General features: G+C 43.4%; 1 protein-coding gene across 1 annotated transcript; it reads right to left on the reverse strand.

The window, feature by feature from the left end:
* Positions 1 to 518: 518 nt before the first annotated feature.
* LOC311222710 (uncharacterized protein CXorf38) lies at positions 519 to 24,796 on the reverse strand. The gene is made up of 6 exons (XM_084307321.1): positions 24,548 to 24,796; positions 21,307 to 21,441; positions 7,090 to 7,209; positions 2,942 to 3,091; positions 1,724 to 1,888; positions 519 to 1,420 (listed from the first exon to the last, which is right to left on the reverse strand). Exons 1-6 carry the CDS (start codon positions 24,749 to 24,751, stop codon positions 1,274 to 1,276), a joined length of 921 nt encoding a protein of 306 aa, XP_084163447.1. The 5' UTR covers positions 24,752 to 24,796; the 3' UTR covers positions 519 to 1,273.

Here is a 24,796-nt window from a genome sequence, read left to right on the forward strand (position 1 = left end):
ATCACGATCTCGATTCATAGACCTATGCGATCTCATTTCTAAATTATGATGATTTTTTTTTATAACAAAAATCTTTAAACTTACTTTTTACTTAACTTTTTAAAATTATGACGATTCTGAGTTATTTTGTATGTTACAAGAGACTTTTAAGTTTAAGTCAAGCACTTTCATATAATGTTATGTTTAAGTTTAAGTCAAGCACTTTGATATATGTTATGTAATAAATGATTTTATTGAAAAAATAAGAATTGTGTGAGAGAATCGTGATCTCAATTCTTAAGAGAAAAATCGTGATTCACATTTTAGCAAGAATCGTGCTGCGGCCCTACTTGGGAGCGTCACCCTTTCACTGCCGCACTACCAAACGGTTAACCCTTTCACTGCGACAATACACAGAATGTTAACCCTTTCACTGGCACACGACAGCAGGTTAACCCTTTCACTGCCACACTACAGAAGGTGAACCCTTTACTATCACACTACCTAGTGTGGCAGTGAAAGGGTTAACATATCTCGGACTGCTTCTCAGTGCACTACAATTTGGAGGTGGGATGACATCCCTGTGTATGTCTGCTGGGACAACAAACTGATAATAGTGTGGGAGTCGCTGTTGTCCGGCTCTGGACATTGGGTTGTTTGTCCACAAGAGACTAATTATTTTAAACTGGAAGGAGTGTAAACCAGTCTGCTTCTCTAGGGATTCGTGTGCTGGAGGAACATCTGGACTTACTGACCATGGAACGGGCAGCTTGGACACTGTCCGCAGGTTACTTAATAGAGCAGGACGCAAGGTAAATAAGATGCAAATACCGTCTGTTTGCATTTGTCAAATGTAAAAAATATATATATATTAAAAAAAAAAAAACTAAAAAGTGCAAACAAAGTTAGTGAGCATGAATACATTCTCTCTACAAACGTCACCGTCAATTTTCATTCTGTAGCCAGGTAGTTTAATTCTGTGGCCAGGTAGTTTCATTCTGTAGCCAGGTAGTTTCATTCTGTGGCCAGGTACTTTCATTCTGTAGCCAGGTACTTTCCTTCTGTAGCCAGGTACTTTCATTCTGTAGCCTGTCTGTAGCCAGATAGTTTCATTATATAGCCTGTCTGTAGCAGGTATAGTTTAACTCCATTCTCTCTTCTCCTCTCCATGGTCATAATAACTGAGCACAGATGATCTGTCACTGATTCTTTTTCAGTTTTTTCTTCTTCCCCCAAACCTGTTCTATTCTTTATTTTAAAGTGAATACTTGAATGCCTCAGGGAGGCATTTCTATCAAACGGTCTCCTTCTCCTCTCCAACCATTTCTCCCTCGTCTTTGGTCTCCAGTGAGCTGATGGCTTGGAGCTCTGAAGAGAACAGCTTGTCCAGATCTCTGTTGGCCTGGATGAACTCCCTCAGCTTCAGATACTGCTCAGTGTCCTGAGAGAGAGAGAGAGAGAGAGAGAGAGAGAGAGAGAGAGAGAGAGAGAGAGAGAGAGAGAGAGAGAGAGAGAGAGAGAGACAGAGCGAGAGAGAGAGAGAGATAGAGAGAGATAGAGATAGAGATAGAGATGGAGAGAGAGAGAGAGAGAAAGAGAAAGAGATGGAGAGAGAGGTTAGTGGAAGTCACACAATGATATTTCTGTGTGTGTGCAGGTGCGGGTGTGTGTGTGTGCGGGTGCGGGTGTGTGTGTGTGTGTGTGTGTGTGTGTGTGTGTGTGTGCGCGCACGCTTCCTTCACACCTGCGTCTCCTGCAGCTTCTCCCGTAACAACTCAACTTCCCATTGGCTGACAGAATCAGCCCTGGGCTCCCATTGGCTCACAGAGTCTGACTCCAGTCCATCCACAATAGTGGTATCCACTTGGTCCGCCCCTGGGACAAATACTGACCAATCAACTGTCAGCATCTGGACGCACGCACGCACGCACACACACACACACACACACACACACACACACACACACACACACACACACACACACACACACACACACACACACACACACACACACACACACACACACACACACACACACACACACACACACACACACACACACACACACACACACACACACACACACACACACACACACACACACACACACACACAGAGTGAGAGAGAGAGATGCATCATAATTTTCATCACAACAATTCGCCACACAGCAATTTTAGTCACTCAATAAATAAGTCAAAGGTGCTGTAGAATAAATAACACTTTTATGAAGAGTAATCATAAAAATAAATACATCCATAGAGCTTTTAGAAAGGTGCAGAATAAAAGTATTGCTTTATTCCATAAAAAAATATAATCTCAAGGAATTTATCATAAAACACATTTGAATGCCCATGTATTTGCAGTCGTAAAGTCAATGCAAATCAATTGGGAGTGTGAATGTGATATATCACCAAGAAGTACTCAACTTCTACCGTCTTTAAAAAAGGAACATTATGGGAAATGCGCTAACCGTCTTCTCCAGAGAGAGACAAGAAGATAGATCAGTTTCCTCTTTGTGCGTTCAGTAGAAAGCTATCCCGCTGCAAGCTAGCCCAGCTTAGCACAAATGAATAGAAGCGCATACGGATCAGCTAGCCTAGCTTAAAACTCCGGGAGGGGTGTTTTTGGCCAACGCCTAGGCTAGCCACTCCGTATCTGCTTCCATTCATTCGTGCTAAGCTAGGCTAGCTTGCAGCCGGGTAGCTTTCTACTGAACGCACAGAGAGGAAACCGATCTGACCTTCTTGCCCGACTCCGAAGAAGACGGTAAAGCGCATTTCCCATAATGTCGGCGTGTTCATTTAACTATGAATGTCCATGACACTAACTTACCATCTTTAAATAATAAAGTTTCAAAACATTGTTCCCCTGAAAACTTAAAACGGAGTCATATGTTGGTTATTCCTCGTCTGATGTATTGGCCCCTAAATAACCTGAACACACACAGCACTACCAACCAACCTCGTGTATCTGCCGCGTGGCCTTTGCCACCTCGGTGACGGAGCTGATCTGCCGCAGGACGCTCTCCAGACTGGCCTGGTAGCTCCTCATCCACCTGGCGTCTACAGATAACTCACTGGAATGCATCAGCTCATTCCTGCAACGGATCACCTGGGACGACACAAACACACACACAATTAGGGCTGTACCGAATGTCATTTTTTAACATTCGAAGCTTCTATTGAAGTATTCGAACGAAGCTTCGAAATGTCTATTAAAAAACTAAATCCTCAATTTGAATAAAGTGATTAATCTGATTAAATGAGTCTTTTTCTTTTATTAAATCAACTTTCTTTATCAGTTTCATCAACATAAATAATCCAATAAGGACACGGTTGGTATGAAACTTAAAGTGATGGTGACTGACGTCTTATAGTATAATATTATAATATTAGTGTAGCCTAATCTTTAACTGCAACTGTGAAGAAAACCCCCATTGGTTTAAAAAGATTGAATAGAGAGAAGAAGAAAAAAAGATAATTTTTTTTTTTCGAATGTTGATTTAGAATTGAATGTCAACATTATGATCGAAGCTTCGAAGCATTCGGTACAGCCCTACACACAATGTGACATTTCCTATGGCCAGTGTACATTTCGTCAGATATTTTTTATTTTAGTTTTAGTCTTAGTCATGTCTCAAATGCTCTTTTTAGTTTTCATCATATTTAGTCACGTTTATCTATTTTTAGTTTAGTCAAGTTTTAGTCAACTACAGGTCTGAGCATTTTCGTTTGTCTTTTTTGTTTAGTTTCGATTTAGTCTTTTTTGTTTAGCCTCGCCACTCAAGTTACAGCCTCATAAGTTGGCGACTTGCGTGAGCTTTTTCTAAACAAAAAAAGCCAACGTTAGTGCTAGCTGGTTAGACTTATGTAAGCTATTTAATGTATGTGTGGTGGATCAACATAATGTAGCAATCCGTCATGCAGTATCTTAGTGCAGCCTTTGACACAGTGGGTCACTCCATCCTCCTCCAAAGGCTGCACCAACTGGGTGTTGAGGGCACAGCACTTGACTGGTTTTCTTCCTATCTCACTGACAGACATCAATTTATCTCCCTCTCCGGCCACACCTCTTCCCCCTCCACAGTCACACAGGGGGTCCCCCAAGGCTCAGTCCTAGGCCCCCTGCTCTTCATCTGCTACATTCTCCCCCTCGGTCACATCATTCGCAAATACAACCTCAACTTCCACTGCTATGCTGATGACACCCAAATTTACATCACCACACAATCCCCCCACAGCCCTCCCCTCAGTCACATTGAATCCTGCATCACTGAACTACAAACCTGGATGACCCATAACCTCCTCAAATTAAATAGCGACAAGACAGCACTTTTCATCATCGGCACCAACACCACCCTCACCAGATCCGGACCCATCACACTCACCATCAATGACTCCACCATCACCCCCTCCTCCCTAGTCCGCAACCTCGGTGTCATCCTCGACCCCACCCTCTCATTTGACCCCCATGTCCGCTCCATTGTCAAAACTTCATATTTTCACCTCCGCAACATTGCCAAAATCCGTCACTGCCTCCCCCCCCCCCTGCTGCTGAATCCCTCATCCACGCCTTCATCTCCTCCCGCCTGGACTACTGTAACTCCATCCTCACTGGCATCACCTCCCGCTCCCTCCATAAACTGCAGATGGTCCAAAACTCAGCCGCCCGCCTCTTCACTAACACCCGGTCACGCGAACACATCACTCCTGTCCTCCACTCCCTCCACTGGCTCCCGATCAAGGAACGCATTCACTTCAAAACACTACTCCTCACCTTCAAAGCCCTCCATAGCCTGCCCCCTCCCCTACCTGACTGACCTCCTTCTCCCCTACCGCCCCACCCGTTCCCTCCGGTCCTCTTCCACTCTTTCCCTCACTGTCCCGTCATCCAAACTCAAAGGTTTTGGTGACCGGGCATTCTCACGAGCTGCACCCGACTCTGGAACTCCCTCCCTCAGACCATCAGAGACCATCCCTCACTCTCCACCTTCAAATCCAGACTCAAAACCTACCTGTTCTCCCAAGCATTCAACCTTCCTTACCCATAACCACCCTCCTCCAACTCGCCACCATTTCCCCCTGCCCCACGTTCTCTCCTTTCCTGCCCCCCCCACCCCCCTTGGTTTTCCCTTACTCTCCTTCCGACTGTCTCCCCTACTCACTCCCGTATTTGTTATCCGTTACTCATGGTTTTTATGTTCCTGTGTATTCTTATTGTCCTCCGTTTCCCTGTGGTTCCATGTTTCTTTGTTTCTTTTTTTTTGGCCTATTGTCAGCGACTTTGGGTCATTGAAAAGCGCTATACAAAATAAATTAATTATTATTATTATTATTATTATTATTATTATTATTATTATTATTATTATTATTATTATTATTATTATTATTATTATTAATGTATGGAAGAAAGATGATAGTTTCCTTTTCTGTGTGGTGCTTTATTTCCAGCTCAATATGGGGTTTTACAGGTTGATACTTCCCTTCTCATACACAACACAGCTACCTGATAAATAAACATTTAGCAAGATTTAATTTTGCAAACTACATTTTGTGTCGTCGTTTTTACGACATTGCATGAATCATTTAGTCACGTTAGTGTCACATGATCTCCATTAACGTGACGTCTCGTCTAGTTGTCGTCGGGGGAAAAAGCTTTGTTGACGACCATATTTAGTCATCATTTTTGTTGACTAAATTAACACCGCCTATGACTATAGTAATAAACTCATGACAACACAGGTGTTACCGGTGCGACCGGACATTTGACAAAATGACGCTCAATATCTGTCGAACGCTTACTTTGATCTTTAACGTTATGCGGCTACATTGATCCGCTGCGTCTGTCAAGCTACATCTGTTTTTGAAATCATTTCCAATGATTAGTATCCATTTGTTGGACAGACGGTTCAATTAGGTTTAAAAAAAAAAAAAAAAAAAAAAAAAACGGACAGTAATACCTTCCGTCATCTGTTCATCGACGGACGGACCGATGTAGCTGCAGCCTTATTTAGTGCGTCACAAAAACATACTTTTGCTGCCTGTCGATCTTTCGCTCGTTTTTAACCCTTTCACTACCACTCTACCAAGGGTTAACCCTTTCACTGCCACACGAAAGGCTTAACCTTCTGTAGTGTGGTAGTGAAAGGTTAACCTTCTGTAGTGTGGTAGTGAAAGGTTAACGTTCTGTAGTGTGGTAGTGAAAGGTTAACCATCTGTAGTGTGGTAGTGAAAGGTTAACCGTCTGTAGTGTGGTAGTGAAAGGTTAACCTTCTGTAGTGTGGTAGTGAAAGGCTAACCTGTAGTGTGGTAGTGAAAGGTTAACCTTCTGTAGTGTGGTAGTGAAAGGGCTAACCTTCTGTAGTGTGGTAGTGAAAGGTTAACCTTCTGTGGTGTGGTAGTGAAAGGGTTAACCTTCTGTAGTGTGGTAGTGAAAGGGTCAACCTTCTGTAGTGTGGTAGTGAAAGGGTTAACCTTATGTAGTGTGGTAGTGAAAGGGTTAACCTTCTGTAGTGTGGTAGTGAAAGGGTCAACCTTCTGCAGTGTAGTGAAAGGGTTAACCTTTTGTAGTGTGGTAGTGAAAGGTTAACCTTCTGTAGTGTGGTAGTGAAAGGGTTAACCTTCTGTAGTGTGGTAGTGAAAGGGTTAACCTTCTGTAGTGTGGTAGTGAAAGGGTTAACCTTCTGCAGTGTGGTAGTGAAAGGGTTAAATCCGAAATATTTCAGAATCCTCCGCTGTCCTTGTGTAAGGCGTCGTCTCGAGAGCGCTATAGAGTGAAAGTGAAACCTAAAAATAGCTGCTGTCCGCACATTCAATGCTATTATAATGTCTGATTTACACGCTTGACAACACATTTCGTATTTTACAAGTTAGCATGTTTTATTTGAATGTGGGCACTGATTATGCGAAAATAAACTAAATGGATTTAATTTATTTTTTAATTAATGTAAAATTTTAATTAAAATTAAAAAAAAGCATATACCGGTGGGGCAGTGGGCAAGTAATGTACTCTGTAGAGATGCCTGAACAATGGCTAATACACACACACACGTCCAGGTGTGTGTGTGTGTGTGTGTGTGTGTGTGTGTGTGTGTGTGTGTGTGTGTGTACCTCTCTAACCACTCTGGGGTCTATGGAGTTGAAGTGATCACAGTAGTTGATGAGGTTGAGAAGAGCCGAGGCGTCACACTGTACAGCACCCTTCACCCTCTGACCTCGCGGCATGTAGGCCTGGGGGAGGGGGGGGGGGGGGGCAGAGTGAGAGAGAGAGAATAAAAATCTGGCTCAAAATATTAGACTCCGTCATAGAACCGATTTCCCTATATGGTTGTGAAGTCTGGGGCCCACTTGCAAACCAAGACTTCACCAAATGGGACAAACACCCAATTGAGACTGCATGCAGAATTTTGCAAATCCATCCTCCGCACCCAACGGAAAACACCAAATGATGCAGAGCAGAACTAGGAAGATACCCACTAATCATCCAAATTCAAAAAAGAGCATTCAAATTCCACAATCACCTAAAAGAAAGTGACCCAGACACACTCCACAACATAGCCCTCACCCACAGAGAGACCCTCAATAGATGCCCACTCAGCCAGATGGTTCTGGGACTCTGCTCACAAACACAAGCAGAGCCAATTAAATGCTATTTGGCCCTAAACAGAGAGTACACAGTGGCAGAATACCTGAGCACTGTGACTGACCCAAAACTAATAAGATCCTTGACTAGGTACAGACTCAGCGAGCACTGCCTAGCCATTGAGAAAGGCCGCCATAGGCAGACCTGGCTCCCAAGCGAAGACAGACTATGCACCCACTGCACACAAGATGAGGTGGAAACCGAGCTCCACTTCTTAACAACCTGCCCACTATACCAAGACATCAGAGACATATACTTCCCACAAATTGCAAACACCCAAAGAGACTTTGAAAACATGGACAATAACTCAAAACTCCCATACCTACTGGGAGAAATACAAGAATGTGCAAACACAGCAGCAAGATTTGTGAGTTGCTGTGACAAGAAAAGGACATCCAATGGAATACAACCACCATAAAGACTGTACAAGAAATTCCTTCTGTAATGTACTGATTTCTTTTGTTTTCTCTGTTTGATTGTTTTGTTTTGTTTGGCAATGTAAACGTATGTTTCCCATGTCAATAAAGCCCATTTGAATTGAATTGAATTGAATTGAATTGAGAGAGAGAGAGAGAGAGAGAGAGAGAGAGAGAGAGAGAGAGAGAGAGAGAGAGAGAGAGAGAGAGAGAGAGAGAGAGAGAGAGAGAGAGAGAGGGGGGGGGGTAGAGTGAGACAGGACGATAAAGAGGCAGACAGAGAGAGGGAGAGGGGAGATAGAGATAGGAGAGAGAGAGCGAGAGCGAGAGCGAGAGCGAGAGCGAGAGCGAGAGCGAGAGAGAGAGAGAGAGAGAGAGAGAGAGGGGGGGGGTAGAGTGAGACAGGAAGATAAAGAGGCAGACAGAGAGAGAGAGAGAGAGAGAGAGAGAGAGAGAGAGGGGGAGGTAGAGTGAGACAGGAAGATAAAGAGGCAGACAGAGAGAGAGAGGGGGAGAGAGAGAGAGAGAGAGAGAGAGAGAGAGAGAGAGGGGGTAGAGTGAGGCCATGGTTACACTGGGGTTTTAGTTTTTGTTGCTGAATGATTACGTTTGCTGTCCTAGTTAAATAGAAATGCCGTTTTGGCAGGATAATGCATTCAGTCTGCATTCCCTTAACAATTGTTTGTATTGAGCCGTATTGTATTGTACCCATTCTAGAATCTGTTAAATAAAGTTTACATCCATTCATTCTGCTAGCATTAACGATTGCATGAGCAGCTGGCTAACGTGAGCTAATGTTAGCTACCTGCCGTAGCTACCTAGCTACCAGACCCTGTTAGCTCAGAGCTCCTCTTTCAATCTTAACAAGCATTAAACAAAATGGCCCAGTCATCTATTCACCTTTGTTTAATACATGAGGCGTTGTCTACTGTTATCTAGCTACTGATAGCTCCTGATATCATCAGTTTGGTGTTGGCTGGCTAACGTGAGCTAATGTTAGCTGCTAGCCACAATGCTATACTGTTGTACTGGCATATTCCATTCACGTTAGCATGTAGCTAACAACATCAGAGATCTTTTTGTGAGACTAAACTATCCGCTCTTGGTGGTCAATTGTGTTGATGTTAGTTTTGTTTCATCAACAAATGAGGCAGAACACACAGTGAATGTATCCGTTTTGTTTATTGCACTTTTATTGCACTTTCTTTGCTGAAAAATAAATGCTACCGTTGGCTAAATGGCTCACGTGAGCCATTTAAAGATGGTGTTTTTTTTTTTTTTTGTGCAGGAAGTGTATTGGCTCAACTTCTGATTGGTTGAAAATTGCCTTCATGTTCGCCACCTACTGCTTTGGCATTGTACTACATCACTGTGCTCAGGAGGCAAAACCAATGTCTAACTTGCCTGCCGTTGCGTTCTGGAAAGCGAAAACTGACCCTGAAAACTAAACGAATAGCCTTGTGTGTAACCACAAGATAAAGAGGCAGACAGAGAGTTTCAGTTTCAAGTTTCTTATAGTTGTCATACAGAAGTACAGAATACTTTCATACAAAATGCTTCTTACTGTTACGCTCCAGAGACTGTGCTAGACAAGATAGTATCAAATAACATAGTATAGCATGTAAATTAGAAGTAGAAAATGAGGTCACAGTGTTCAGTATAGACATATGTACATGTTCGATGCAGAATAGACGTAACTGAGTTACCATATATATACAATACTATGCAGTGTACTAATGTACAATACTATATAGTGCAAAGCAGAAATGGGATGAGGTACAATTTAGGTACAATTTACAGTAAGGTGTACGAGTTGTAGTGCAATCCTTCATCATAAATATAAAGTGTGGGGAGTGGGTGCTACAGTGTGTTTGTTTTAAAGTGAGTGTGTGCTATAAAGTGTGGGAGTGGGTGCTACAGTGGTTTGTTTTTAAATGAGTGTGTGCGTGTGGATGTGTGTGCTATGTGCGTTTGATGGTTGTTGTGTAGTGTTCATTGTTCGTTGACAGCCTGATGGCCTGGGGATAGAAGCTTCTTCTGAGTCTTTCTGTGCTCGCCTTGAGACTCCGGTATCGCTTGCCTGACCGCAGCAGTTCAAAGAGGCAGTTGTTCGGGTGACTGGAGTCTTTATGATTCTCTTAGCCTTGCCCCTGCACCGCTTGTTGTAAATGTTCTGGAGGGTGGGGAGCCCCCCTCCATTGTGCGTTCGGCTGAACGTGTCACTCTTTGTAGTCTGCTCGGTCTTGTGCAGTGCTATTCCCAAACCAGGAGGTGATGTTGCCAGTCAGGATGCTCTCTATTGTACATGAGTAGAAGTTCTTAAGGATCTTCTGACTGACTTGGAACTTCCTTAGGCGCCTGAGGAAGTAGAGGCGTGTCGTGCCTTCTTCACAACACTGTCAATGTGTGTGGTCCATGTCAAGTCCTCGGATATGTAGGCTCCGAGGTACTTAAAGCTGTTCACTCTCTCAACCGGTGCCCGTCGATGCTGCGGGGGGCTGTAGTCCTTGACCCCCGACCTCCTGAAGTCCACAATCATCTCCTTTGTTTTGCTGACGTTCAGGGAGAGGCTGTTTCCTGGCACCATCCCGCCAGGACCTTGACCTCTTCCAGGTAGGCCCTCTCGTCGTTGGCAGAGATCAGGCCCACCACCACTGTGTCGTCAGCAAATTTGATGATTGTGTTGCTACTCCGCTGAGCCACACAGTCGTGTGTGTACAGGGAGTAGAGGAGGGGACTCAGAACACAGCCTGGGGGGCCCTATGTTGAGGGTGATGGATGAGGAGGTGCAGTTGCCTGCTCTCACACTGGGGTCTGCCCGTCAGGAAGTCCAAGACCCACTGGCAGAGGTCATAGTTCAAGCCCAGGTCCCTGAGCTTGGCTATGAGTTTGGAGGGGACTATATGGTATTGAATGCCGAGCTGTAGTCGATGAATAGCATTCTCACATAGTTCCCCTTCCTCTTGTCAGGTGTGATGCTGCTGTGTGCAGCACATGGGCTATGGCGTCCTCGTGGACCTGTTGGGGCGGTATGCAAATTGCAGGGGGTCCATGTTGATGGGGAGGGAGGAGCAGATGTAGCCCTTTACTAGCTTCTCAAAGCACTTCATGGCTATGGAGGTGAGAGCTACAGGGCGGTAGTCGTTGAGGCAAGCAGGCTTGGATTTTTGGGTACAGGGATAATAGTGGACTTCTCAGCAGGTGGGGATGACAGCCTGTTCTAAGGGACAGGTTAAATATGTCAGTGAATACCGGGCCAGTTGAGAGAGAGAGAGAGAGAGAGAGAGAGGAGAGGAGAGAGAGAGAGAGAGAGAGAGAGAGAGAGAGGGGGGGGTGAGACAGGAAGATAAAGAGGCAGACGAGAGAGAGGGGGGGTAGAGTGAGACAGGAAGATAAAGAGGCAGACAGAGAGAGAGAGGGAGTAGAGTGAGACAGGAAGATAAAGAGGCAGACAGAGAGAGAGGGGGGGTAGAGTGAGACAGGAAGATAAAGAGGCAGACAGAGAGAGAGAGGGGGAGGTAAGTGAGACAGAAGATAAAGAGGCAGACAGAGAGAGAGAGGAGAGAGAGAGAGAGAGAGAGAGAGAGAGAGAGAGAGAGAGAGAGAGAGAGAGAGAGAGAGAGAGAGAGAGAGAGGGGAGGTAGAGTGAGACAGGAATAAAGAGGCAGACAGAGAGAGGAGAGAGAGAGAGAGAGAGAGAGAGAGAGAGAGAGAGAGAGAGAGAGAGAGAGAGAGAGAGAGAGAGAGAGAGGTAGAGTGAGACAGGAAGATAAAGAGGAGACAGAGAGAGAGAGAGAGAGGAGAGAGAGAGAGAGAGACAGAGGGGCAGAGAACACATTATATTTTTATTAATATGGTTTTATTATTATCCTAAAGTAAGTTAATGTAGTTGACTCAAAAGTATAATTGCTGTATTAAAGAAAACGTCAAAAGAAAACAAACTGTGCTTGTTACTCTGTTTGACAGAATGAGCACCCCTCCCTCATTCATTGCATGATGGTTCAGTCCATGCACAGCACCGCGCCTGCAGCGTGAACAGTCAGACTGACAAGGAACATGTCCTCTCTACAGCTCATGAATCAGGAGCTCAGAAACGAAAGAAAAAACATCAGCATTGCAAGAGGAAAATAATAAAAGAGGTCGACAGCTAGTCACCAAGTATTTTCACAGAAAGGTATTTATTCACAGAACTTGTTTTGAAGCCCATTACAGCTTGGCCAACATTTTGTGGCTGACGTTAGCTACCGGTTCTATCAAAATTAGATGAGTGTAGATGAGCCCAGTGATTTGTATCCAGTAGCTATGCCCTTTTGCTATGGCTAGCTAACCTAACCTGTATAATGTTACATGCTAATCACATCTGCTCTAATGCACAGATGCGACTTCAGGATCAGTACCCCTTCCCTCAGGCCAGCTCCCAGTTGAAGGAGAGGGAGGTAAGCAGCAGGGTCTTGGGGTTAACACAAGATTTTAATATGCTTACCATGCATTGTGCACAGATGCGACTTCAGGATCAGTACCCCTTCCCTCAGGCCAGCTCCCAGTTGAAGGAGAGGGAGGTAAGCAGCAGGGCTTGGGGTTAACACACAGATTTTAAATATGCTTACCATGCATTGAATACAACTTTAGGTAATATTCACATTTAGTTACTCTAGTTCTTCCAGTAATTGCAATACCATTGACCATTGGCACATTACAGAGGACCGGACAACACCAATCCCAGGGTGCTCAAAGCATGTGCGGAGCAGCTGGCAGCACCGCTCCAACATCTTTTCAACCTCTCCCTGAGGCTGGAGAGGGTGCCCCAGCTCTGGAAGACCTCCTGCATTGTCCCGGTGCCCAAGAAGGGACGACCCAGCACCCTCAACGACTACAGGCCAGTCGCTCTGACGTCACACGTCATGAAGACTTTTGAGAGACTGGTCCTGCAACACCTCAAGCCCCTGGTGCGTGACTCCCTCGACCCCCTGCAGTTTGCATACCAGGCTAACATCGGGGTGGAGGACGCCATCATCTATATGCTCCACAGAGCGTACACGCACCTGGAGAAGCCACGCAGCTCAGTGAGGATTATGTTCTTTGATTTCTCCAGCGCCTTCAACACCATCCAGCCGTCACTGCTAGCGGAGAAGCTCTCTGCGATGCAGCTGGAGCACGGCTTGGTGGCCTGGATCAAGGACTACCTCACTGAGAGGCCGCAGTACGTCAGACTAAAGGACAGTCAGTCTGACGTACTGGTGAGCAACACCGGCGCCCCCCAAGGAACTGTGCTGTCACCCTTCCTCTTCACCCTCTATACTTCAGACTTCTGCCGCAACTCAAGCGGGTGCCACCTGCAGAAGTTCTCAGACGACTCCTCCATCGTAAGCTACATCACCAACGATGATGAGGAGGAGTACAGAGCCCTGGTGGAGAGTTTTGTGGGGTGGAGCGACAGCAACCACCTCCAACTCAACACCAGTAAGACCAAGGAGCTGGTGGTGGACTTCCGGAGGGGCAAGAAGAGGCCCCCCCCGATTCCCATCACCATCCGAGGGGTGGAGGTGGAGGTGGTGGACTCATAAGTTCCTTGGGGTACACCTGAACAATAAACTGGACTGGTCGGATAACACAGAGGCCCTCTACAGGAAGGGACAGAGCAGGCTGTTCTTCTTGAGGAGACTCAGGTCCTTCAACGTGTGCAATAGACTGCTGCAGTAATTTTACCAGTCTGTAGTGGCCAGCGTCCTCTTCTATGCTGTGGCATGCTGGGGAGGCTACATCAACTCAAGGGACACCAGCAAGCTCAACAAGCTGGTGAGGAAGGCTAGCTCCGTGGTGGGAGTCGAGCTACCTAGACTAGAGGTGATGGCAGAGAGGGGGATGAGAAGGAAGCTGGCTGCCATCATGGAGAACCCCTACGACGAGCTAGTCAAGATGAGAAGCTCGTTCAGCCACAGACTCATACCCCCCCGACACTCAACTAACCGCCTCGGACAGTCCTTCATACCAGCGGCCATCATCAGGCTCCACAACAGTGGGCAGCGACTAGCGGCCTCCAGGCTCCACAACAGGGGGCAACGACTGCTGCCAGACATTGACCTGGGACTAATAGGAACCCAAGGAGGACAATAACACTATCTTAGGCATACTGCACCTTATGTGGATACTGTGAATAATGTATATTTCAGTGGATACTGTGATACTGTGAATAATGTATATTTCAGTAGATAGTAAATTATAACACTACCTTATGCATACTGCACCTTATACCACTGTGAATACTGTGAATATATTTTTCAATTAGTTAGATAGTAAATTATATTGACCTATTTGTTTACACTGCTTGTGTTGTTTTTACTACCTGTACCCCCCCCCCCTTCCCCTGCTATGATGCCTGAATTTCCCCAAGGGGATCAATAAAGGAATATCTTATCTTATCTTATTACATTGAGGTTGTTACAGTAGCTATAGCTAGATTTGAGCAATTGGAAAAGATCTATACAAATTATTATTATTATTATTATTATTATTATTATTATTATTATTATTATTATTATTATTATTATTATTATTATTATTATTATTATTATTATTATTATTATTATTATTATTATAACAATTAAGAGATAGCTCTAGCTGTACTGTGTTGTTACTATTATAGGGCATTTTATAAATTATGTACACTATGGGGCCTTCGAGCAAGGCAGCCAACGAGGAGAGGTGAAGAGGCAGAAGTACCAGTAAAAGAAGAAGTTGAGGACCATGAAAGCAGCACAGATGAGAAGGAAGCAGCTATGGACAGTCAATGTCAGGGACAACGTGAGGCTCCGACACAGGATTCCACAGATACTGAGCCACCTGTAGTGGTGTCTGAGGTAGAAGATCTGCTATTGAATTGAATTGAAAACCTTTATTTATCCCCGAGGGGAGATTCAGATGTCCATTACAGCATAACAGAAATTTTAAAACAGTTAGTGGAAACAGTTAATACATAACATACACTTATTAGTATGTGTTAAAAACAAGATGGACAAATACATAGGGATAGAAATAGCTAAAATAGGGATAAAATAGAGCTAAAAGTGGTGAAAAGAAAAAGAAACAAGTCCAATCATGATGTTAAATCATTCAATTAATTGGTTACAGTCCACAACCCAGCTCCTCCAGTCCACGGCAGTTGGCCCGTCCTGGCCCTGCCTGGTTGTGGAGCCTGATTGCCACCGGCACAAAGGACTGCCCGAAGCGCTTTGTGCTATGTCAGGGGGGGGGATAAGTCTGTGGCTAAACGTGGACCGCATTGCGGTCAGCTCATCATGGAGGGGGTGGCAGGGGTTCTCAAGGATAGCATACAGCTTCCTCCTCGTCCTCCCCCACCACCTCCAGACTGTCCAGGTCCGCTCCCACCACAGAGCTTGCTTTTTTGACCAGTTTGTTTATTTTGTCTGTGTTGGTGTTGCACCCCCAGCATACCACAGCGAAGAAGAGGGCACCAGCAACCACAGACTGGTAGACAGGGATGCAGTGGCGGTACCACAGGGTACCACGGCGTCCTAGTAGTTCGCTGAGCAGAAGTACGCGCAATCGCGCACGGATGTGTACATGCAGTCGCGCACGGATGTGCACGCGCGCACACAAAAATGCATTCACAATTTCCACTGGACTCGTCGCGCCGTGCGCCAAGTACCCGGCAGCAGGCACTTATCTATCACCTAGACTTTGCATAATAATAGGATACCGATAGCATAACAAAGAACGAGAAGAGCCAAACCAAAATACAAGCCTGTACCAATTGGTGGGGGTTTGCTTGAGCTGTGGAACCTCTCACTATGTGACAATGGTCCCGACTGGAAGGATCAAGGATGAGGCATTAAGTTGTGGAAACTGTCCTTCTGTAAACTAAGTTACATTGTTAATTTAGTTTGTATTTACTTTTCTAGTTTAAGTTCATTCAATTAAAGAAATTGTAACTACAATTACATTTAAAACATTGTTTGTTTTTCAACCATATCTGTTGACAATATAATTTCTTTATATATTGAAGGCTACATCCTGCTACCTTTTTCAGCTTCTCTATTTCAAGGCAATATTTACAAAAACTAAACTAAAACTAGTAATTTCCTATACAAACATGTTTCCTACTATTTATTCTGCATAATAATCATCTGTTCTGTGCGCATGCGCGTGTGCACGTGGCGTCCGGGCAGTTCCCATATTACGACTGCACCACTGCTGGTAGAACATCTGCAGCAGTTTGCTGCAGACATTAAAAGACCTGAGCCCTCTCAGGAAGAACAGTCTGCTCTGTCCCTTCCGCGTGAATACTTTCCCTAAGCCAGTTGTACTTTTGCGCGATCTGATTGGCCACTGACGTTTCTGGTCATGTGACATGTGCGCCAATCGTGGGACGGCAAGTTCTGCCACCGGTTAAGCTTAGGCACTCTTTCGAAGTTGGTTAAGGTTAGAGTTTGTCTTAGAGCAGGCCGATAGAACACCAGCCCTGATTCCAAACTCTAACCTTAACCAACTTCGAAAGAGTCGCCTAAGCTTAACCAGTGATAAACTAGGCGTTAGGTAGTTTGCAGGCTGTTATACCCGGAAATAGGCGCAGAACTTGCCGTCCCACGATTGGCGCACATGTCACATGACCAGAAACGTCAGTGGCCAATCAGATCGCGCAAAAGTACAACTGGCTTAGGGAAAGTATTCACGTGTCCCTTCCTGTAGTCCGTCCAGTCCAGTTTACTATCACTTGACCCAGGGTTGTTCCCAGCCTAGTGCTACTCAAGGTTCTTTGGTAGACTATTGCATTGGTCCATTCATTGAAGATGAACGCAATGCCACATCCTTTACTAGGCTCACCCACAAACAGTTCAGGTGCTGAACTGCTGATCCGAATGTATAGGTCAAAACTAGGGATGCTCGATATTGGCTTTTTTACCGATACCGATATACCGATATTGTCCAACTCTTAATTTCCGATACCGATATCAACCGATATCAACCGTACAGGGTTCCCCCCCCAAAAAACGGAATAATTTCAGGTAATTAACATTACATATCTCTTGTTGTGGAATTAACACAACATTATGCATATTTTTGACAATAAATAAAATCAGAATTTGTTCTTACTTGCTTGCCTGGGTAAATAAAGGTTATAGAAATCTACAAAAAAAAAAAATTTAAACTTATTTTTTCTTTTTTTTTTAAACCGATACCGATATTTTCCGATATCACATTTTAATGCCAATATCGGCCGATAATATCGGTAGGCCGATAATATCGGACATCCCTAGTAAAAACCATATGCGTGTTCATCAATAAATAAATGGCTGCGCGCTGACGTAGGGCTGGGCGATATGGCGTCTAAATGATATTGCGATATGTTTTGGCCATATCACGATACATATTGCGATATTTTGACATTTCCTCTAAAGCAGTGGTTCTCAACTGGTCTAGCCTCTGGACCAAACATTTTCCTTAGTCATTAAGTCGCGACCCAACATTTTTAACCACTATGATTTATGTAAAAGAAAAAGAATTGCAGTAATACGCAATCTTTCAAAACATGAAATAAACACAAAAAAGTGCAACAAAAGTGCAACTAGGGCTAAAAACCCAATGAAATAAAATAATAATAAATAATATGCTTCTTAGCAGACTTCTTAGCTTAACATAACAGACCTAAGTTTGGGGGAACTAATGGGATAACTGGGGTTGCAACAAAAGTGCAACTAGGGCTAAAAACCCAATGATATTAAATAATAATAATAAATAATTATGCTTCTTAGCAGACTTCTTAGCTTAACATAACAGACCTAAGTTTGGGGGAACTAATGGGATAGCTGGGGTTGCAACAAAAGTGCAACTAGGGCTAAAAACCCAATGAAATAAAATAATAATAATAAATAATTATGCTTCTTAGCAGACTTCTTAGCTTAACATAACAGACCGACAGTAAGTTTGGGGGAACTAATGGGATAGCTGGGGTTGCAACAAAAGTGCAACTAAGGGCTAAAAACACAATGAAATAAAATAATAATAAATAATATATCCTTCTTAGCAGACTTTTTAGCTTAACATCCCAGGGAACTAATGGGATTAATGGGGATGTTGTTTGCTCCTGACAAGAGTCTCAAAGTCTGGGGTGATGGTAGACATGGTTTACTTTTTTTTTTACACACACATCCGCGACCCATTCAAAATGGCCCCACAACCCGCTTTTGGGTCACGACCCACCAGTTGAGAAACACTGCTCTAAAGCACTTACAAATGCTTGATTTAACCCTTTGATGCATAGTCACGCCAATATGATGATTATAATAGTCCCTGCAACATATGTTTGCATTATTAAACCATGAAGATGCTTTAAAAAATTATTAAATGAAAATGTACTAAGAGTAGTCTACTGACACACTAATAAAAATGTTTAAGACAACTAAGACAATTTATATAAAAACTCTTGGGTGCCTAAGACTTTTGCACAGTACTGTGTTTTCTATCCACTTTAGCCAAACACACACACACATATATATATATACTATACACACTACTGTGAGAAAATAATAATCACACACAAAGGGATAATGGCTTATAGCAGACTTAATGATTTTAGAATATTTCAGATAATGAGCGAGAGAGAGAGAGCGAGAGAGACAGAGAGAGAGAGACAGAGAGAGAGAGAGAGAGAGAGAGAGAGAGAGAGAGAGAGAGCCAGCCGCCCCACCCCCCCCGGGTTTTGTTTTAGGTTTGCGTTTTGAGCGCCTAAGCTGCCGTAGGCGATGATGTCACACTCGAACGTCAACACACACACACACACAGATGGAAACTGGATGCCCGATATAATGGAACTGGTGTTGTGGAGTCCGCTTTGAGCGTTTTCAGGGTTAGCAGCTAACGCTAGTTAGCTTAGCCTAGTTATGGGCTAACTTAGTTAACGTTAGCTTAGTTAGCAGCTAACGTTAGCCCATTGCTTGCGTCAATTAAATTGCATGTCATTGAAGGTCCGCGCTGGTCTGTCTGTAATGAAATGAGAGGAAAGCTCTGCGCTAAAGCAAGCCTCATCTCAGCCGCGGTGTGACAACATATACTCGATGTTCGCGATATAGTAATTTACTACATCTCATGTAGAACAAGCCGCGATACATCGAGTATACTCGATATATCGCCCAGCCCTAGTTCCTACTCGTAGGCCATCTCTGAACAGAAAAAAAAACAGTCATGTTCCTTTAAGGAGGGCTTGCCCTCAACGAATCTGGAGTTGAAATAGAGATAGAATTTTGCGGTAGCAATGACTGCATTTTGTTTATGTTTGTGTGGCGATTAGGGATGGGACCAAATATTTGAATATTCGATCCCAGATCTACATTCGATTTTCATATCAGAAAATCGAAAAAATAATAATAATCATTTTTATTTTTATTTTTTTAAGCAAACCATTCTTATTTCATTCCTTTTTATATTTAGGGGCAGCCTAATTTTCATAGCCTAATTGATCTAAAGGATGCAGATGCTACTGTTTCCGTTTGTTTATTAAAACCGGTTGATAGAAGTGCATATTTATGTGCAATACCCTTTGATTTGAATTATCCATTATATTAACACATTGAGTGCCACGCCCCTTCCGGGAAGTGACCACTTCCGTGCCGCCCATTAACCGTTTCCCGGCCAACCACGGAGATGTCCGTGTTTCGGATCCAACGGTTGAGGACCAACCACGTGGCAAGGTTGTTTTGGCTTTTATTCCATTGTAATATCCTACTCGATGTCACCGAGCAGCACTGCAGAAGTACCCTACTCTTTGAATTCGAAAAAGTGCATTACCGGCCAGATCCTCTTGATAATGCAGTGTTCCCTGTGGCAGAAGTTGTCTTGTTTTTTCTGGATCTCTAATGTAGTTTTCTGCTAACCTGAAGCTATGCCTGTAGCCTGTTACATGGAATACGTTTTGGGACACGGATTTCAGTGTGCAGTAAAGGAATATATGATCAGCCAATGGACATATCGATCTACCAGATGGCGATCGATAACTGGGAAATCCTTTGGGGGATCCAACCAGCCCACGGTAAGATCTTTTTTCACATAAATTACATGCTGATCAGGCCTTGTTATGATAGCCATCCACCCGATCAGCGAAGTAGTAGTTTGTAGAACTAAACCTATATTGTATAGTATTGCTATGGGTCTAATAACGCCCTCGAGTTTCATTGAGCTACTTCTGGTCAACGTGCAAAAAACTGATTATTTTTTCATCCGTACATTTCCGTTTGATACCGTTTTGAATATGAACATAGTCCGGCCGCTTCTGAGCAATTCCAGGGAAAAGACACGAAAACAGCGTTTTTGTGTAATTCAATAAACACGTTGTCATTTTTCGCCTGATTATCGGATCTTCCTGAAATCAACGCTAGATCATCACTATTATCCTTTGTGGTGCACGCATGCAATGTGGTTTAGACTGGCGCCCCCCCCCCCCCCCTCCTGCATCCCAACGGCAGAACAGCCAGACACATAAACACATATAGCTTCAATCGCAGTAGAAATAAATATCAGATCAACGCAATGCATTACTCTGAAGTAATGAAAAAAAAAAAAATCCAATAATCTCATTCCAGTTATCCACAGCGATCGTCCCGCCGACGTTATTGGGCATTGCTCTTCAACGGGCGGGCCGGGTCAGTTGTCCAAGCCATCCCTATAAGCGTGTGTTTTGCCAGAGTGTTTAGGACCCGCCCCCCACGCCGCAGCTCGGTATAGAAAATAAACGAACCCATTTCTAACCGGGTGCATTACTGGCCGAAGGTCCGGTATAATACCGTCTGCCAGCTTAGACACACTCAGAACAGTATGCACAAGGTGCCCCGCTGAATTATGAATGGATATAGATAATAAAAGAAATACCGTGACAGAAACGTAGATCTACGTTTCCGGCACTCAACGATCGGATGACAGAACTGTAGATCTACATGAACGGCACTGAAAGTGTTCAAAAGAATAACTGAATTTAACTGAAACTGAACAATTTAACTGAATTCAAACTGAAATGAAAAAATAACAATATATCGAATATTCGAAATTATGAAAAACGAATATTCGAAAGGCACTTTTGCTAGAAAGTCCCATCCCTAATTCCCTTCCCAGATAATCAAACTATGTCCATGTTGTCCAGTTTCATCCCATCCTTCTACTCATTGGCCAACAAACCAGGAATATAACATTGTATCACATGGAGGGGAACCAAATGGATGGCAGCCCTAACTTTAGTATAAAACTGCCCAATAGACCAGATACCTTGGCCAGTTCCCAGTGGTCATGTCTCCAGGAGGAAGGTCTACAGTTGTCCCAGTTCACCGTGGTATCAGGCTGCCTGTGGTGCTTGAGGAGCATCCTCTGCCACTCTGAACACGACTTGCACACAATGGACAACTATGCAGACACGTGAGAGAGAGAGAGAGAGAGAGAGAGAGAGAGAGAGAGAGAGAGAGAGAGAGAGAGAGAGAGAGAGAGAGAGAGAGCTTGATTGAACATTTTATTAACAGATTGCAGAATGGGTACAATACAGTACAGCTCAACACACACAATTGTTAAGGGGATGCAGACCAGAGAAAGACTTTCGTCTTGTTTACATCAGGGTCCCTCATTTACATCGACATGTACATGGGCAGTGGTGCAGTGGTGGTCCCACGCCGTCCCAGCAGTTTTCTGAGCAGAAGTATGCGCACGGATGTGCACGCGCCCGCACACAAAAATGCGTTCACAACTCACTCAACTCGTCGCGCCGTGCGCCAAGACTTATCTATCACCTCCTAGACTTTGCATAATAATAGGATACCAATAACATAACAAAGAACGAGAAGTGCAAAACCAAAATACAAGCCCTGTGGGGGTTTGCTTGATCTGTGGAGCTCTCACTATTATGTGACAAATGGTCCCGACTGGAAGGATGAGGCATTAAGTTGTGCTTCAGAAGGAAACTGTCCTTCTGTAAACTAAGTTACATTGTTAATTTAGTTTGTATTTACTTTTCTAGTTTAACACTTTGATTGCCTAAGGCTAAATTCATGATATAACATCTGTTGCCAGCTCTATTTAACATGGAGAAGTTCCCCTTCTTTGCAGGGCTATAACTTTTTAAATTCTATTGCTAGATTGCCATTATTAGGGCCCATTCAAGGTCCTATATGTATTGTTCATGGTGTAGCAACGTTAAACTTTTTCATTCACATATTCATACTAAAATATGGTCTAAGGTATAAGTATGTTTTCATCTCTTTCTGCAGCTTTCTCCAGAACGTGATTTATAGCCCCAAATGCATTATATTGATGATGAAATACAGTTTGATAGCAATCGGCGCGATATAAAAAATTCCAACTGGACGTACTTCTGGAAGTTACTACACGTCATCTGATGTTGACCGGATGGGCGAGGGGGCGTTTATAATTCCGTGGGCAGCGTTATACCATTAATCTAATGTGGGTCATATGTTCATCAGATCAGTTAGTATCGAACACGGTAATATTACACGCTAAAACTCACCCCAGTCTCCTCGGAACGTTGGGCGATCAGCGTGGGGTAGACAGTTTTCCATTATGGGATGTCAAAATACCCGGTCCATTTCCAGGTTGTATAATAGTATATACGTCCAAATCATGTTGTTTATCGAGTTATTGGCAACGGATCGCTATGTATTGTGTCGAGCTCGAGTCCCGGGACCTATAGCGAGTGCCCGGAAGTAATATGGGTGATCACCACTTCATCCACATGACTTCCTGTTTGGCGCTTCTGCCGATCGGCCACCAGATGGCGCTCTTGAACCGCTAGAGGATTGAGAGGAGCTCAGAACTGTGTGTGAAGGCTGCAGAGGGGAAATATGATTCCGATCACAGATTTTTGAAATATTGATATCAAAGACGAGTTACGGCGTCCTAGGCAACTTGAGCATGGCTAGGAAAGACGCCTAAACACGTTTCCGGCACTTAAAGTGTTAAGTTAATTCAATTAAAGAAATTGTAACTACAATATTGTATCTACAATTACATTTAAAACATTGTTTTTCAACCATATCTGTTGACAATATAATTTCTTTATATTGAAGCTTTGAAGGCTACATCCTGCTACCTTTTTCAGCTTCTCTATTCAACGCAATATTTACAAAAACTAAACTAAAACTAGTAATTTCCTATACAAACATGTTTCCTACTATTTATGCATACGGTAATAATCATCTGTTCTGTGCGCACGCGAGGCCTGTATGCGCATGCGCGCGCGTGGCGTCATTTAAACAGCATACAGGCAGTTCTGATATTACGACTGCACCCTGGCTGTACATGGGTATGTGGTGTAGTGTATCTTGTAGACCAGGCCCATTGCAAGTTGCTGTACTCTCTCTCATTTGGAATCATTGAATGAATGAAAACTTTATTTAACAGATTGCAGAATGGGTACAATACAGTACAGCTCAATACACACTATTGTTAAGGGGATGCAGACCAGAGAAAGACTTTCGTCTTGTTTACATCAGGGTCCCCCATTTTCAATAGTGACATATATGATATGCAAATATACAGTACTGTTACCCATAGATCCTAACGGATCATATATGATGGGAGGAGACTGTACACATTAGGGAGAATATATATATATACGGTGGGGAGGAGACTGACTGTCTATTAAATCAATATCAACCATCATTGAATGAATGAATGAATACTTTTTTTTTTTTTTTTTTTCAAAACTTTGTTTATTGAAGTTTTTTTCCGTTGCAATATGAGATGAGCACAAGGTCACATTGTACACATATATGCCAGACGTATTGCACATATCTACATATAAGTAGTCAGAATATAGGTCTGTTGAATGTAGACAATATACATATTGCACAAAGCTACATAGTTAGTCAAAATATAGGTCTGTTGGATAAACAATATACCTATTGCACAAAGCTATGTATAAATAAACAGAATATAGGTCTGTTGAATGTAAATAATATACATATTGCACATGGCTACGTATAAGTAGTCAAAGTATAGGTATGTTGAATATATAGACTAAAGAGAATACACCACAAAATAAATATAGATGTTGTTTCGGACATACAGTCAATTAAACAGATATGTACACTCAGGACAAGCACTGTACAGCAGGAATAGAGGGATGGAACACATTATTATTTTTTTTAAATAAGAAGGTAGACATCGGTTACATTTGCACATGTAGATAGGTCAATCGACTGGACTGTGCTAGGCTAGGAGTGAGCATTATTTATGGGGGGTCGATTGAACCTTGTTCCCCAAAATAGGTTCTTTACCTATGAAAACTTTATTTAACAGATTGCAGAATGGGTACAATACAGTACGGCTCAATACACACAATTGACCTGAGAAAGACGTTTGTCTTGTTTCCATCAGGGTCCCCCAGTTTCAATTCATATAGATTGATCATATTCATTGATTATTGTAATTCATTGTCTGTTGGATGTTTTGTTTGAAGAAAATAAATGCGACATTGCCAAAAAACCGACATTTGATTCACCTTATTCCCCTTTGGACGACATGAACTCTGACACGGACGCCGTAGCAGATTGTTTTGATTGAGTAAATCCCCGTGGAATGATTTCATCTCGTTATTAGTGAAAGGATGCAATACGTCCTTCAATATGCGGAGACAGTGGCCTGCTTTGAGCCAGTTCTTATAGCCGCTATCATTAAGACGGAGAATCAATTCTTCAAAAACCATGTTATCATCACCAAAAGCGAACAACAAACAAGTGTTTCCGCGTTC

Source organism: Notolepis coatsorum (genome assembly GCF_963971535.1).
Source record: "Notolepis coatsorum genome assembly, chromosome: 2".
In the NCBI taxonomy this organism is placed as follows: Eukaryota; Metazoa; Chordata; class Actinopteri; order Aulopiformes; family Paralepididae; genus Notolepis; species Notolepis coatsorum.